The sequence below is a fragment of the Pseudozyma flocculosa genome (genome assembly GCF_000417875.1).
Source record: "Pseudozyma flocculosa PF-1 unplaced genomic scaffold scaffold00024, whole genome shotgun sequence".
In the NCBI taxonomy this organism is placed as follows: Eukaryota; Fungi; Basidiomycota; class Ustilaginomycetes; order Ustilaginales; family Ustilaginaceae; genus Pseudozyma; species Pseudozyma flocculosa.
Window position 1 is genome coordinate 170,257 of NW_006920892.1, and position 15,721 is coordinate 185,977.

At 65.1% G+C, this 15,721-nt stretch overlaps 5 protein-coding genes across 5 annotated transcripts in view; 3 read left to right on the forward strand and 2 right to left on the reverse strand.

The window, feature by feature from the left end:
- Positions 1 to 1,030: 1,030 nt before the first annotated feature.
- Positions 1,031 to 3,168, forward strand: PFL1_06165 (uncharacterized protein; the record flags this gene model as incomplete). The annotated part of the gene is made up of 2 exons (XM_007883704.1): positions 1,031 to 1,422; positions 1,536 to 3,168. 2 exons carry the CDS (start codon positions 1,031 to 1,033, stop codon positions 3,166 to 3,168), a joined length of 2,025 nt encoding a protein of 674 aa, XP_007881895.1.
- A 1,881-nt stretch (positions 3,169 to 5,049) lies between these two features.
- PFL1_06166 (uncharacterized protein) lies at positions 5,050 to 7,881 on the forward strand (the record flags this gene model as incomplete). Its single annotated transcript, XM_007883705.1, has 2 exons — positions 5,050 to 5,441; positions 5,568 to 7,881. The coding sequence occupies 2 exons, from the start codon at positions 5,050 to 5,052 to the stop codon at positions 7,879 to 7,881; spliced, it is 2,706 nt and encodes a 901-aa protein (XP_007881896.1).
- A 487-nt stretch (positions 7,882 to 8,368) lies between these two features.
- Positions 8,369 to 11,835, reverse strand: PFL1_06167 (uncharacterized protein; the record flags this gene model as incomplete). The annotated part of the gene is made up of 3 exons (XM_007883706.1): positions 8,369 to 11,189; positions 11,323 to 11,562; positions 11,675 to 11,835. The coding sequence occupies 3 exons, from the start codon at positions 11,833 to 11,835 to the stop codon at positions 8,369 to 8,371; spliced, it is 3,222 nt and encodes a 1,073-aa protein (XP_007881897.1).
- A 1,168-nt stretch (positions 11,836 to 13,003) lies between these two features.
- On the reverse strand, positions 13,004 to 14,339 carry PFL1_06168 (uncharacterized protein; the record flags this gene model as incomplete). The annotated part of the gene is made up of 2 exons (XM_007883707.1): positions 13,004 to 13,574; positions 13,702 to 14,339. The coding sequence occupies 2 exons, from the start codon at positions 14,337 to 14,339 to the stop codon at positions 13,004 to 13,006; spliced, it is 1,209 nt and encodes a 402-aa protein (XP_007881898.1).
- Positions 14,340 to 15,059: 720 nt separating this feature from the next.
- Positions 15,060 to 15,721, forward strand: part of PFL1_06169 (uncharacterized protein) — a gene marked incomplete at both ends in the record, with an annotated part of 1,200 nt that continues 538 nt past the window's right edge. The window contains 2 exons of the mRNA XM_007883708.1: positions 15,060 to 15,355; positions 15,469 to 15,643. Of these exons, the coding sequence (XP_007881899.1) occupies positions 15,060 to 15,355; positions 15,469 to 15,643 (471 nt within the window). The remainder of the gene's footprint in view (positions 15,356 to 15,468; positions 15,644 to 15,721) is intronic.

Here is a 15,721-nt window from a genome sequence, read left to right on the forward strand (position 1 = left end):
TGGCTCTGGCGCGCCACTTTAAACAACCCGGCCTAAAATAATTCCCCTCGCCCCCGTGGCTGGATCGCCCAAGTGGCTGGATCCGCAGTGGGCTGGCGACCACTCTAAAGAACCGGCCTAAAATAATACCCCCAGTAGGTAGTTAGTGGTTCGGCGTACCACTTTAAAGAACTTGGCCTAAAATAAGCCCCAGCCTGCGTTGACCGAATACCGAGTGGCGCACCGCACCCACTGAAAAGAAGCGGCAACCCTTTTAATAGTGGTTTGGCGCACCACTCAAAAGAAATCGGCCTGAAATAAGTCCCTCCCCGCCCTCCGTGGCTGCCCGCGTGAAGGAGCTCTACGAGCCGATCGTGCAGCGATGGCGTGCAAGCAGAGGCAAGCGGTATGCCCATGGATTGGCGCAACGAGCAGGCGCGATCGCGGCGTGTGCCTGGAGGCCGACGTCAGGCTTCCCGACCGGCACTGTCTCGAGACGTGGCACCGCCGTCCTCTCGGACCAGCGGGCGAAAGGTCCGTCACGATAGGCAGGGACGTGGCAATGCCATCGTCCTGTGGCCAACGAGCTGGACGTAGCCACCATACATACACCTGCGCGCAAAGGGAAAGGCGGGGCCAGAGCGGCTCAGGACAATACCAAGCTGACGGTTCATCAAGTAACGGTCCGCTCGGTCCTCTTGCGGCACGGAGCCCTCGGTCGGATCCTTCTGCCAGCGCGACACCAGAAGCTCTCGTTCACAGCGGGGATGACATGGTACGCTGCCATGATACATACGCTACCGACAGGCTCCTCCAGGGCGAAGTTGCGCTGAGGGACGGTCGGTACCACACCGCGGCCGCGGTGGGGAAGCGCATCCATCGGGTCGCGATCCGGCATCATCACCTATCAGCCTAGCGCAACGGTGCCATGGCGCCGGCGCCAACAGCCTAGCCGCTTGCTACATATAGGCACTGCACCAGTCGAGAGCCGACCTCGTCGCCCTCACGAAGTGACACCCTCTCCGCTCGACGACGTCGCCAGCCGCACACCATGGCGTACAAGGCGCTGCACCAACGATTCGACCTGCTCGCGCCGCCACGCCGCAGCGTATGGGCGTTAGGCCGGCCACACGAGCGGCAGCGTGCGTGGCTGCGCGACTTTGAGGCTCACTCTGCCACGCCCGTCGAGGACCTCGGCCTGTTCCTCCACAACCTCTTTCTGCCCGATCTCGGCAGGGCCACCTACGTCCAGATCAAGGTGCTCACCGCCACCCTGGCATGTCTGGGCGTCTTCATCCTCCTCATCACCGGCCGCAGGCTCTACAAGAGGTCGCTCTGGGTCTTCCGCCTGGTCCAGAGGTCGAACGGCAGCCTCGTTGTCCCGAACCCCGTCTCGGCCTTGACCACCATCTTCCTTGGATTCGGCATCCTCCTGATCGGCATGTGAGTCGATCCTGCCGGCCTCGTGCCAGGACGGTTGAGGGCTGGACCGGTTGCTCAGACTCGACTTGCTCGTGCCTCGCTCGCGGGCTGCCCCGTACTGGACCTTTTGTCAGGAACGCCCTGTTCCTCCGTTACTATGAGCAAGGCTGGCGGCCGCGCCACATCTTCCTCTGGATCGCCGTCGTGTGGTTCCCACTGGCCAACGGCGCCTACCTGGTGGCGCTCGGGACCTTCTACGCCCGACCCGACGCTCTCCAGTGCATATCGCCGTCGCACCCGCCTTCTACGCTTGTCCAGCGGCTCGGCATCACGCCACGCGTCGTCAACCTCGCCTTCCTGGCCATCCCCTTCATCCAGGCCAGCCTGATCGTGTGGCCGGCGCACCTTTCAGACTTCCACTACCAGTCCGCCCTGGCCAAGTACTACGCGTGGAGGCAGCGGTGGCCCGACTCGACCACCGGGCTCAACAGGGAGATGCTCCTCGAGGCGCAGGCAATCTGGTACGAGCTCCTCACCGCCAGCCGCTACCTGTCCGCCACCAACGTGATCTGGGGGCTCACCTCGCTCTTCAACGGCGTCGCCGAGATGATAGTCGGAGGCGCCCTTGTCCTCACCGTCCGGCGTCAGATCAAGAAGCTGCGGGGCTTCAAGGCCAACAAGTCGTTCAGCGAGTCGTTCGCCCTCGAGCAGCGCAAGAAGGCACTCGAGGGACAAGCCGACGAGGCACAAGAGGGGTCTGGTGGCGGAGCTGCCGGCTCAGCTCCATCCCGACCTTCCGCTCGACGCAAACTCAGACGTCCGGCCAGGCATCAGAAGACGCTGGGTGCGACTCTGTGGTCGCTCCACCGCCGCTTTGTGGCCAAAAGGGACGGCAACGACTCCGATTCGGAAGACGAGGACGAGGATGAGATGGTCTCAGTCTGCTTTACACATGCGCAGGTGAAGGAGGATCGTCCGGCGCCCACCTTCTTCCCTGCCGTCAAGCCTTCGACGTTCCAGCGTGCTCCCCGGGCGAGCACCAAAAGGGGCACCCGTCAAAAGCGCCATTATCTCGAGCGGTTCTGGGTCGACCATCTGGTGCAGACGATCGCCATGGTCGCCGGCTGCATGATGTACGCCTTTGGCGGCACGATCGCCGCGTTGATCTGGTACCCCTTCTACGAGTCGGGCAAGACCGTGATCCCCCTCACCTACATCATCCTCGCGCCGACCTACAGCGCGGCGGTCTGCGGTCTGGTCATTTACACGCTCATCCTGGGCCGGACTTACGAGCCTCTCCTCAGCAGCAAGGGCGACGACCAGGACGCCGCACCGCCTCAGAGGCCGGCGCCAAAGGCCGAGGATGTCCAAGTCGGAAGGCGTCCCAGCGCCCGCGCCGCCCGTGACGCGCGAGGACGGGGGAGACGTCCCTCGACGGCGGGAGACGAGTCAGACTTCGAGTCCGATACGCACGGCGACACGACCAAGCAGCGGACGGCCACATCTGGCTTCACAGGACAGAGCAGCACAGCATTTGATACAGTCGACCTCGGCAAGCAAGCCGACAGCTACGAGGCAATCGAGGACATGCCCTCGGATATCAAGGATGCGCGCCGGCACGGCGAGACCCCCTTCGTGTCGACCCTGAGCATCGCATCGACCGCGGCAGTCTCGAACCTGCACAAGACGAGCGACGCCTCTCTCTACAGGGACAGCGACCATGCGGATAGCAAGACGGATGGCGTGGACACCGCGAGCCAGCCTTGATCGCACGATCCTCGTCTCCGTTCGTTCTGGGCGCCCCTTTCCAGGCTTGCCCGAGGATGCTGCATCATCGTCAGCGCAGGCCGAGGAGGCTTGCCAGCAGGGCAGGACCCTCGTTCGCTCTCGTACCCTCTCATTCCTTTTTTCTCTCCGTCTCCCATCGCTCCTTTCTGGACGAGGCTTGTCAACGAATTACAACGCTCTTTCGGCCCCGGCGATTCGACAGATGACTGGGTGCACTAAGCATCCGACGGCGAAACCCCTGCCTGTGATCAAGCGCTGCGGCAGGCTGGCGGCGCGTGCCCTGACTTTGTCTTCACAATACAATGAGCAATCGTGCCGAGCTGGCAGAGGTCTCGTCGGTCCTAGCACGACAGGTTCTCGAGGCTGCGTCGTAGTGTGCAGGGTCGAAGCCTGGTCGGGCCCATGATTCCGGCGGTGTAACACGATGGGACGATAACGCGAAGCTAGTGCGACGCTGAATGAGGTGCAGTACTTATGATTCTTGCATTCTGTGATGAGACAGGAGCGGAACTCAATTGACAGGCTGCCGTCGCAAAGCGGTTGGAGCATCGTCGGTCTGGAACAGGGCTTTTGTTTGTGTCTGCCGGGGAAGTGGCGTAGGCGACGCCACACGTTGCTGAGACGGAACAACGCTCCGACCCGTTCCTCCATGCTTCTGCAGGCTCGTTACACTCTTGCATCATGGCTCTGCGAGCTTTTTGTGCCGTCTTGCGGTCCTGACCCGAATCAAGAGAGCAGACACGAGCCAGGGTGCCCAAGTGGAACGAGCGAGAGAGGGAAAAGAGGCTTGTGCAGCTAGAGGAGGTCCAACCCCGCATCAGGAGGTCCGAGCGAAAGGATCGCGGCGCAATAATAATGGCGGCCTGGCTTTTATCTGGGCTCAAGACGTCGGACGGACGGCGACTCGTCTCGCTCTTGTCTTGCGCTTGGAAAGATATGTAAGCACACCGTCTGCCAGCCACGCTCGCTTTCCTTGGACGGTCGGACTAGGCCGGGCCCTATTGCGAAATGTACGTTCAAGCCGCCACCTTGACCCTCTGCGCAGCCGCCTTGGTTCCATTCGAGCATTGATAATGGCACGGTCCCACTCGCTTCCCTGCTGGTACCGCAGCGCGTCCTTGCATCGTGTGCCAGCCGGGCGGACGGTGCGCAGTTAGGCTATAAAAAAAAATTCTGCGCTGATTTCGAGCTAAACTTGTGTGTGTATGTATATAGGGGCGGGCAAGCCGGCAGCGACAGCGATGGGCCATCATCAGCGGTTCCGTCGCAGCTTCATCGATCCCTGGACAATCAGCGATCAGGGTGTCGACCGCGTTCTCCTGAGGCCCGAGTCTGACGCGCCACGACGGCCGGCCGCGCATCTTCCATGCCGGTCCACCGCCTGGTTCTGTCGAAGGCAGGGGCAACCCCTTCCCGACCCTCAGGGCAGAAACGGGGTCTGAGACTCACTACTAGACTCCGTGTGGATTGATAGTTGCCACACTTCGGACGCCAATGCCGCATAGGGCGGCTCTGAGCGACGCTCGGGCTCACCCTCTGCCTGCCCTGACGCTTGCATGGATGCCGATGGCGGCTAACCCCTCTTCACGGCGATGCTTCCGTCGTGCCTCTGGAAATACAGTATCGCTCTGCTGAAAGACCATAAGAACCTCGGGACTGCTTGGGTAGGAGGCCTGGCTCGGTTCAGAAGCCTACATATGTCACCCTGCCCCCCTTTTCCTTCTCCTGGCCGGCCGGCCCTTATACTGCCCCTTCTCCGACGTGCGTCTAGTCCGCTTACTCGACCAATCAGCAACAGCATCTATTCGTCTTCCACCGCCATCGACTGCTTCGCTGACTCGAAAACCAAGAGAGGCCACGATGTCCTACCGCGCTCTCCACGAGCGGTACGACCTGCCACCGCCACCAGCGCGGAGCGGGTGGTCCCTCAACCGTCCCCACGACTGGCAGAGGGCATGGCTGCCCGACTTTGAGACGTCTCCGCACCCGGTCGACCAGCTCCGTGTCTTCCTCACTGAGCTGGCCACGCCCAGCCTGAGCCGGAGAGACTGCATCCAACTCCGGGTGCTGTCGTGCTTCAACTTTGTCGTCTGCATCGCCCTGCTCGGCGTCGTCGTCCACCGGATCCGCCACCGTGCCATCTGGCTCGTCCGCCTGGTCCGACGCTCCAACGGCACCCTGGTCGTCCCCAACGCCATCCCCATGCTCACCATCTTCACCGGCTGCTGCTACCTGGCAACGTTGGTCGCTTGGTGAGTGGCTAACAACGACGAGACGTGGCCTGCCAGTTTAGCCTGCCATCCGCTGCCGTGACGCTGACCGAACGTCGTGCGGAAAACTTCTCCTGTCCGTGACGCGCGTCGGGGACGCTGGTGCAGCAACTCGACGCTCGTCATGTCGAGCGAGCGGTCCGTTCCCTGGGCCAACCTGCCGCTATGGCTCATACTCTCCTGGTACCCGCTCGGCCTCGGAGCCTACTACGCCATTGTCGCATCCGCCCTCGCCCGTCCCGACGCCCTGCGCTCGCTCTCGCCCCAACCCAACGTGCCGCCTTCCCTGGCGCTGCGCATGGGCATCACGCCGGCCGTCGTCAACGTGGTCCTCCTCGTCCTGCCCCTGCTCCAAGTCGCCGCAGTCCTCATCCCGGGCTGCATCGCGAATCGGCGGTTCCAGCTCTCTGCGGCGGCCTTTGAACGCTGGAAGCGCGACTGGGACGGCGCCACAGAGCTCGACCATGACATGCTCCTCGCGGCCCAGCACATCTGGTATACGATGCTCTCAGCCGCCCCGCCTCTGGCGGTGGGCACCCTGCTCTGGGGCATCACAGGGTTCTTGCTCGCCTTCGCCGAGGTGTTTGCCAGCGGGGCGCTGCTACTGCTGGTACGCAGGCAGATCAAGATCCTCCGCGGCTTCAAACGCAAGGAGGTCGCGGCCCAGCAAGAGGCGGCCCAGGCAGCGTCGGTGGAGCGAAGCAAGAAGCGGCAAAGCGGCGTCCGGCCTGGCAACACCTTTGTCGGATTCGATGCGCTTCCGATCGATCAGGCCATCGCTGGCGGATCTGGACCGCCGAAACGAAAGGCCAGCCACGACAAGACGCTCGGCCACTGGGTGTGGATGCGTTGGCGACGGTGGCGCAAGGGCGGCAGCGCCGACGATGCCGACCTGGACGACCAGTTCCAGGTGACGTCGCAGGTGATCTCGGCCGGCTTCATCGTCGACGAGGCCGAAGCGGCAGGCGACGAGGGCGCCCACACTCCGGCACAGGGTCAGCTGGCGCCCGCCACCAAGCCGGCGACGTTCCAGCGTCGACGCGCGGACGACGGCTCGCCGGCGGCGGGCCTGTTCCCCGCGGTGCGTCCGAGCCGGATCCAGCGCGCGCCCAAGTCGACGTCGAAGCGCGGGCGGCGCGGCCAGCGACACTACCTGGAGCGCTTCCTCCTCGACCACCTGATCCACTGCGCGGGCATCACGACGGGCTGCCTCGCCTACACGGTCATTGCCATCCACAATGCCCTGGCCATGTGGGACTCGGTCGAGGCCAACAACTTCGGCGCTGTGACCAGCTTCGCCATGCTCGGCGGCTCGTACACGGCCTTTATCACGGGCGTCATCATTATCGCATTCACCCTCGGACGCCTCTACGAACCGATCCGCGCCAACCTGGCCGCGCGCGCACCCACCATCCGCTTCCTTCGCAGCGTCCACGGCGGCCAAGGTGACGGGGCCGGCCAAGGGGACGTGGAGGGCGGCGGCGGCAACGGCGGCGCCGACAAGATCGAGTCGAAGCGCACTGACGCGCGCGGCGTTCGGCGGATGAGCACGCATTCGGCGCTGCAGAAGCACTCGGGCAGCCCGCGCAGTCCGAGCTGCATCGAGTCGCTCGTCGGCCTCGGGAGCGTGCACAACGCCAACGTCCACGTCCTCCTCGCGCTCCGGTCCCGGGACGAGATCGCAGAGACCGACGGGGTCCACCTCGACGACATGGGCCAAACCTCCGACGAGGCCGACGACGACGACGACGACGATGAGGATGGCGAGACCATCAGCAGTCCGGAGGAGTTTGTCAAGTCGCGGCAGAGCTCAAAGAGGCCCAGCAGCCGTACGCTGTACTTTGGCTGTCCCGAGGAAAAGGGCGGATCGAGGTCTTCCTCGCGCGATGGCGACGACGTTGGTCACATCGGCATCGATGCTCGAGGATGCGATGTTGCTGGCCCGCAAGGAACGGACGGAAGAGTCGGCTCGCCGGGCACCTCTCCCTCATCCTGGTCGCAAAAGGGCGGAATCGTGGTGCAGGACACGGTCACCTACACGCACCAAGGCGTCGAGCCCGATCCGGTTTTGGGCACGGTCGAACTCGAGTACGGTCACGGCGCGCACACGGCGGCGCCCGCGATGCCCGCCCCCATCTACGACGGCGGAGGGGGTAGGTCGAACCCCGTGCTGCCCAACGATGGCGGACCGGACTCGTTCCTCCTTCGTCCTTGGGTCGATGCCCCGCCCGATCGTTCCTCTAGAAGCGTCGATGGTGGTCGAAGCCTCACCGACTTCCTCCCGTGTCCATCCACACTCCCCTCCGACACCGCCACCGCCACCGCCACCGTCGATGACGACGACCCGTCCCGACCAAGAGCGGCGCGACACCGTCCCTCTGCCGATCATTCCCTCACCGCATCCAGCGATTCGTTCTTCTAGTTCCCCCTCCCCCTCCCCCTCCCCCGCCGCTTTCCCCGCTTCGTGGTTGAGTCCTCGCGCGTGATCGTCCTCCCCTCCCATCCCCCCGGAAAACACCTGGATCCTCCTCTCCCCCGTGACCCCACCAGTCACCATTTCGCCCCAACCGCCATACCCAGTCGCCCATCTACGGTCTGCGACGCCCCCTCCCCCCTCTCCCTCTCGACGAGACAGCCGTCTCTTCCGCATCCCGACCGCCTCGCTGGCCCAGTCGCGAGCAGATTCCACTCACTCCTTCTGTCCCCTCCCTAGCGCGGCGCAATCTGACTGATGATCCAAAGTGTGGTATTCAGAGGTGCACAACGGCGGGAGCCCGGTCGGTCAGGCTAGGAGGGCGGGTCGGGTGGCTGGTATCGAATAAGTGGATCGTCGTAAGCCGAGAGGTGGGGCCCATCATCTTCACTTGGTCCTTTCAACGGGACGAGGGCTTTCCCGTAACGCTCTCGCGTTACTGGCCTGGCCTCGAGAAAGGCTCATAGGCCGGGAGGTCCTCGTCGTTTTCGTCGCCCTCGGCCTCCTTGTTCTCCTGCAGACCTTCCAGCCTGCCGCCCTGCTCTGGCGCTCCACCGTAGAGGGACTGCTGCTGCTGCTGCCTGCTGAACCTCGCCTGGGCCGCGTGTCGCCTCACCTCGTCGGCCTCCCTCTGCGCCTCCTGCTCCTTCTTTTCCCGCTCACTCAGCTCCGGCTGCTGCGCCGCGTGCACCGTCGCATCGGTCGACACTGAAGACGTGCTGCCGGACGCGACGAGCCCGGTGCCCGACGGGCGCCTCACGGCATGGCCCGGCGTGGCGAGGTCCGAGATGCCCGACGACGAAGAGGCGGACGGTCCGAAGGGGTTTCCGCCCAGCGGCCGGGGCGGCGTGGCTGGGCGGGCCATCCCGGCGGCGCTGGCGCTCGTTGACTCGCCAGAGACGCTGGACAGCGAGTTGGTGTTCCAGCTGCCCAGGTAGTCGATCCCGCGGTCAAAGTAAGGCCCGCCGGCAGAAGATCCTCCCAGCCTCGCCACAATTGACTCGAATCGCTGGCGCGCCTCCTCGGCGTGCTGGCCATCGACCTCGAGCTCGACCAGGTAGGCGCCCTTCCAGACGTTTTGCGCGGTCTCGCCGGCGGCAGACGGGCCCACGCCGCCGACAAACGGCGCCGGCCTGCGCTCGATCTTGCGCAGACGAGTCTGCTGGTCGACGCTAACCTCGGCAAGGAACTGCTGGAACTTGGAAGGCGAGCCGATCAACGCGCCGTCCGCGCCAGCCGCCCCACCGTCGTCGGCGTTCATGGCGTCAAACACGCGGACCATCGACCTCGATCGTACGACGCCGCGCAGGCTCTCGTTGAGGTGAGACTGCAGCTGGCCGGGAAGGATGGCCGAGCGCGTCACCATGTCGAGCGGCTCGCTGGCCAGCACGACGAAGCGGGTGCGGTTGTTGTCCGTGTCCTGGATCGACGTCTTGAGCACGCGAACGCCCACCTCCTCGGCGCACGACTCGGGCCCAATGGCGGCAACGAGCGGGCAGCTGCCGCTTGCACCGGGCGACTCGTGGGGCGAGTAGATGGCGCCGGTGGCGAGTCCAGGCGCCGTGCAATTCTCGACCTCGAGCGCGGCCGTGGCGGCGCCCGCCGTCGAGTCGACCTGCTTCTTGCGTGCCGACGGCATGCACCGCTCGAGGAAGCGCGCGCACTGGCCCAGCGCCTGCTCGTGGGAAAAGACCTGGGTGATGTGCGCGAGGGTGTCGGGGCGAATGGCATCGAGGTTGTCGCGCGAGCCCTGCAGCTGCAGGAGGTGGTGGTACGTCTTGGGCCCGCACAGCAGCGCATGCTGGATGTCGAGGCTGGTCTCGCCGATGATGTAGGCCTTGCCGGTGACGCCGCCGCCCGAGTTGTGGCCGCCACCAGAGTGGTTGGCGAGGTCGCAGAGACCGTCGACGGTGTCCTTGACGGGACCAAAGGTGCTGTTCTCGAAGGGGACGACGGCAAACTTGACGTTGCCCGGGCTGCCGCGCTTGACAAAGTCGACGGCGCTCGAGATGCTCTGCATCGGGATCAGGCTAGCGCCCTCCTTGCCAAACACCTTGACCGCCGCCTGGTATGTGTAGGTGCCCGCGGGGCCGAGGTAGGCCACGGCGCCTGCCGAAATCGACTTGGAGCGGGTCAGCGACGACGATCGGCGTGGCAGCAGCGTGCCTGACTTTGGACCACCCGTTCCTTGCGGCACGACCCCGGTCTCAGCAACCGTCGGAGCGGGCGGCACGTTGCCACCGGCGGCGCCCTCGTCGTGAGCGCCGCCAACGCTGGCCGACGATGCGCCGGGCCCCGAGCCGAGCGCCGCGAAGGTGGCAGATGGTGAGCGCGACGGATCAGGCGCAGCTGGCGGGGTCGCGTTGGGCGGCAGCGGCGAGTTCCCCACGCCTGCTGTGCCGGCCGAGCTGGAACCGGGCAGGGGCGGCACACGCCTGGGCAGGCCAGTCGGAGCAGGGATGGTGCTTGGGCTCATGTTGAGATGCGACTGCGGCGAGGACGAGGGGGCGGCGGCAGCAGCAGCCGAATCGTGCGGCGAGGCAAAGGGGTCGGTCGGCCTGCCGTGCTCCGAGGCCGAGCTGGTGCGTCGGTGCTGGCCAGAGTTGCGGCGGGCGCTGCTGTTTGTGCCGGCGTCGTCCTGCTCGAGGTCGGCGCGGTTCGAGACGCCGTACGAGACCGTGTCCGCACGGCCGAGGCCCGAGGATGCGGAGCTAGGGATGACGGGCAGCGTGTCGATGGGCTTGTACGCCTGGAGCGCCGGCTGGAGCGCGGCCCGGATCTCGGCCGTCTTGGTGGCTCCCTCCCAGAGCGGGATCTCGGGCCCCCTCGGCTTGACCTGCGCCGGGAAGCTGGACTTTTCGGTGGGGATCAGGCCGGTGAGGACTTTTCCGTAGCGGGCGACGAGGGCCGTCTTTTCGCCGAGCTCAATGAGGCTGTCGAAGAGGGCCGTGTAGCCCTGCTGCAGACCCTCGCGCTTCTTTCGGCTGAGGAACTCCTCGTCGGCCTGGTCCTCATGGTTGAGCTCGTCGAGCTGCCTGTGAAGCTCTGCGCTGCGGTTGTTGGACGACGCGACGGCCTGCTGGGGCATGAGGGCGTGGAGCTCGCGCTTGAGCTTGATGCGCTTGTCGCGTCGGGCGGCGAGCTCCATTTCGTCCTTCTGGAACTTTTTCAGCGACGACCTGGCCTGTTCGGCGCGGTCGCAGTGTGCAGCCTCGAGCTGTCCAAGCTGGTGGAAGAGGAAGGCGAGCCGGTCGGTGCTGCAAGGGCGACGAAAAGACACCGGAGATGGGAGCGAATGCGCAGATGTAGGCGCAGGCGCTGGCGACCAGGTCAGCGGAGGCCTTTCCACAGCGCGGGAGCGCGGCAGCGAGCGGCGGTCGCCTGACTCACACGTCGGCGATCATGTCGTCGCCTACGCCGTCTTCGCGGTTCTCGGGCAGGTGATTCTGGCCCCAGTTGTAGGTGGCCTTTGCGACGGCCTTTGCCTCTCGTGCGAGGGCGTCATGATCGATGTTGAAGCTCTTGATGGAGCCGCTGAGGAGGTGAAGGGGGCGGTTAGATTCGTAGCGCGGATCGACCGAGGCGATGCCCTGGCGGAGGAGGTGCGGCACCACGCCCGAGTAGCTGAAGCTGCAGTGGCCCGTGAGAAAGGAGAGCCAGGAGAGCAAGGAGAGCAAGGAGTGTCAGCGTTCGGCCACGCGAACCGCGATCCTTCGACTTGGGCCTCTCCCGCGCAACCCACTTTGACCTATGCGCATCGCCACCAGCGGGGTTGGACGACGAGGCGTTGGCAGCGGCGGTGCTGTTGTTGTTCGACGACGACGACGACGACGAGTGGGCAGCCTGGAACTGCTGAGCGGCAGCCTCGGCCCTCTCCCTTGCCTTGGCGAAGAAAGACGCCATACTGCGCGATGGCGGTGAGGTGGGTGAGTGAAGGGCTGCGGTGGGATCTGACGGTGCCCTGGATGTGAGGGGGACTGGGAGAGACGGTGGATCGACGGAGGTACGGGTGCGCCCTGGGTCGGTGGTGGTACTGGACGTGTCGTCAACAGCGGCCCCGGGGTTGGCTGCGGTCCGGGGTATGGGGCGGCGAGTGTGCGGCAAGAAGCGGAACAGGCTAGAAGCGTGCGATTATGAGGTCGGAGCGTAGCGGCGTGGTGGACGTGGTGATGGTGGACAGGAGCCAGGGACGAGGGGCAAGGCAGCGGCTGGATGATTTCAGAGAGCAAGGGGTCGTCCCGCCCGCCAGGCAGGCAGTTGTGCTCGCAGGGGCCACTAGCGACGCAGGTGGGTGGGTGGGTTACGTCTGCACAGCCTGGCAGGCAGGGCCGCCTGGCCTCGCTTCAGTCACACCTGCAGCCTGCGCCTGCAGCCTGCGCCCGCGTCCGCGCCCGCCCCGGCCCCTCACTCCTTCATCACACCATCCATCACCTTGTCACACTCTCGCTGTGGCGCCGAACAAGCAAGCCAGACGATTCCGCACCTTTGATGCATCGGAGGTCGTGTCGGGCTGGGACAACAGATCGCTGGGGCACGAGCGAGGCATTGCTCTCTGCCATGGGGCGCGCGATCGAGAGCAACACCGCCGCGACGTGACTGCCATCGACCACCTGGTGCTATCGAGGAGCATCGTGCCGCCATGCTCGAGAGTCGGTGGACAGCACAGCCTGTCAAGACGAGGGCTTCGACAACGACAAATGACTTTGACGCTCGATCCGATGCTGCTGCCCCCATCACACTCATGAGGGGCCAACCGCATCCTTCCTGTCAGCCGGTGAACTCTCTTGCACGTCTGCCCCACAGCCAGTGCGCCGCTCGCTTCTCATACACTTGCGCGGCTCTTGCCGCTCCGCTGTCGACGAGCGATGTAGGAGGCATGCATTAATGGTGGTGGCAGTGGTGGTGGTGGTGGTGGTGGTGGTGGTGATGATGATGATACCGCCGCTGCGCCACAATTAGCGCCGCGAGCGTGACCGTACAAGTACATTATGAACCATGGACCCCGAGGTCAGGTCGGCCGCACGTCGTCTCCTCGTCCGACGGCCGCTCTTCCGCCCTTTCCAGGTCTTCCCTAGTCTAGCGGCTCCTCGTCCACCTGCATCGGCCCGCCTCTCGAGCCACCCATCGGCGTCGCGGCCGAGTCGTTGACGAAAAAGTCGCTGTTCCGCAGAGGCCGCGTCTGGATCTTGCCCCCCGACGCCGTCGTCGCCCCCGCTGCTGCTGCTGTTGCTGCCCCCGGGCCTCCGTTTGCCAGAGCGCCTCCGCCGTTGCCCGGCACCATGACTGCCGTGGCCGACGAGGCCGTCTGGCCCTTTTTGCGGTCCAGCACCGATTGCCGCCCGGCCTTGCTCCGCAGGTACTCGCGCACCGGCCTCATGGCGGCGTTGCGGCAGAGCTCCTTGAGGTCGCTGCCGCTATACCCCTCGGTCATCTTGACGAGGTCGCGCAGGTTGAAGCTGGCGTCGAGCGGCGTCGAGGACAGCATGATGCCCAGGATCTTTTCGCGCTGCGCGGCGTTGGGCAGCGAGACGGCGTAACGCTTGGGCAGCCGGCGCAGGATGGCCGAGTCAATGTCGTTTGGCCGATTGGTGGCGCCGAGCACAAGGATGCGGTCCGAAGACGATGTCAGACCGTCCCACAGGCTGCCGTTCGAGGCGCAAAAAGGGCGAGCCAAGGCAAGGCAAGGCAAGACATGGTCGCAAGGTCAGCGCACAGGCACCACACGAACCGCAGCCCAACAAGCGCCTCGGGGTGGGCTGCCGCACTCACGTCATGAACTCGGCCTTCATCATGCCCGTGACTTCGTGGTCGCCGGTGGCGCGCTCGCGAAGGAAGCTGTCGATCTCGTCGATAAAGATGATGGCAGGCTGCAGCTTGCGGGCGAGGCTGAAGAGGGCCGAGACGAGCTTGTTGGACTCGCCGAACCACTTGTTGGTAAGGGTCGAGACGTGCATGTTGATGAACGTGGCGCCGCTCTCCTTTGCGAGGGCCTTTGCGAGCATCGTCTTTCCGGTGCCTGGCGGGCCGTAGAGGAGGACGCCCTTGGGTGCGCCGAGGAGGCCGCTGGCGTTGGTGAAGAGCTCCGGGTAGCAGAGGGGAGCGATGACGCTCTCCTGGAGCGACGAGATGATGCCGTCGAGGCCGCCGATCGAGGCAAAGTCGACGGGGATGTCCTCGGGGAGGATGAGCTCGGCCGAGATCTGCTCCTCGTACTCGTTGAGCTGGAGGTCCTGGCGCTTCAGGCCGAGCTTGTCGAGCTTGGCGTCCGAGACCTTTTTCGAGTCCTGCCTCTTTTGCTTGTTGGGGTCTAGCGAGGCGAGGATGTAGCGGAAGGCGTAGAAGAAGGCGACCTGGCTGACGGCGAGTATGGCGACGTCTGCCACCATCTTGCGGGTGACGTCCCTCATGGTGACGGGTCGTAGCGGGGTGGAGAGGGGAAGGAGGATGTAGTGTGGCGTGCGGCAGGCGGGCGGACGGGCGAGCGTTGCGTATGCAGAGGCAAAGGAGCGTCGGCCGCGAGGATGTGTTGGCCAAGTCTTCGTGAGAAAGAAGCCAAGGATGGACGAGGTTGGAGGCAGGAAGGAAGCTTGCCACCGACGCGAGGGCTTTCAACCCCACCCACCCTCGCTCGCCTTTCCCTCGGCGGCGGGCCGGCCTCGAAGCGGGGGCAGTGTGGTGCGGTGCGGTGCGGGGCGGTGCGCTGGCCGCCAAACAGATCTCGGAACTCGGCCAGACAGCCTGGCCTGGTAGAGAGGCTGGAAGGCCTGAGCCTGTGCCGCTGCCAGAGAGTGGAGGAGGTCGCGTTGCCTCTGGGCAAGCCTGCGAACCGATCACCAGCCAGCCCACGCCCTCTGCCGCCCTGCAGCCGCGCACGCACCCTCGCCCTCGTCCTGGCCCTCAGCCTCGCCCTCACCTTGGCTTGGCTCTCGAAAGCAACACCACCACCACCACCGCCGCCTTCTCTCCCGTACCCACGTGCTGCCCTTTACCCTTGGCTCACCTCCTCTCGCTCAACACAGCCCGGCAGACGACCACTGCATCGCATCGCATCGCATCGCCTCGCCTTCGAAGTTCGCACTTCCACCACCGCCACTTGCACCACCACCCCCACACACACCTCGCCCAGCATGAGTATCATGGAGTACAACGGAGGCAGCGTGGTCGCCGCAAAGGGAAAGAACTGCGTCGCCATCGCCTCCGACCTCCGCCTCGGCCAGCAGGCCATGACGATCGCCTGCAACTTTGACAAGGTCTTTCCCGTCACTGAAAAGACCTACGTCGGCCTCCCCGGCCTCGCATCCGACGTCGCCACCCTCAAGGAGCGGTTCCGCTACCGCGTCAACATGTACAAGATGAAGGAGGAGCGCGAGATTGAGCCAGAGGTCTTTGCCCACCTCGTCAGCTCCACCCTCTACGAGAAGCGGTGAGTCGCGGCCCGCACGCTCGCCCCCTCGCCCCTCCCTCGGACCTCCAACCTGACCGGGTCTGCCCACCTCTGGTTCCCCACCCCTCGCCGCGCCGCCCCTTCTTCGCCAGCTTCGGGCCATACTTTATCGAGCCAGTGATTGCCGGCCTCAACTCGAAAGACGAGCCCTTCATCGCTGCATCCGACCTCATCGGCTGCCTCAACTTTGCAAAGGACTTTGTCGTCAGCGGCACCGCGGCCGACAAGCTCTTTGGCATGGCCGAGGGACTCTGGGAGCCGGATCTGGTGCGTTTGAAACGCCCCCCCCCCCTCNCNCNCNCGCNCGCGCGCNCNCNCNCGCCGTCGCGCGCGCGCGCGCTCGTC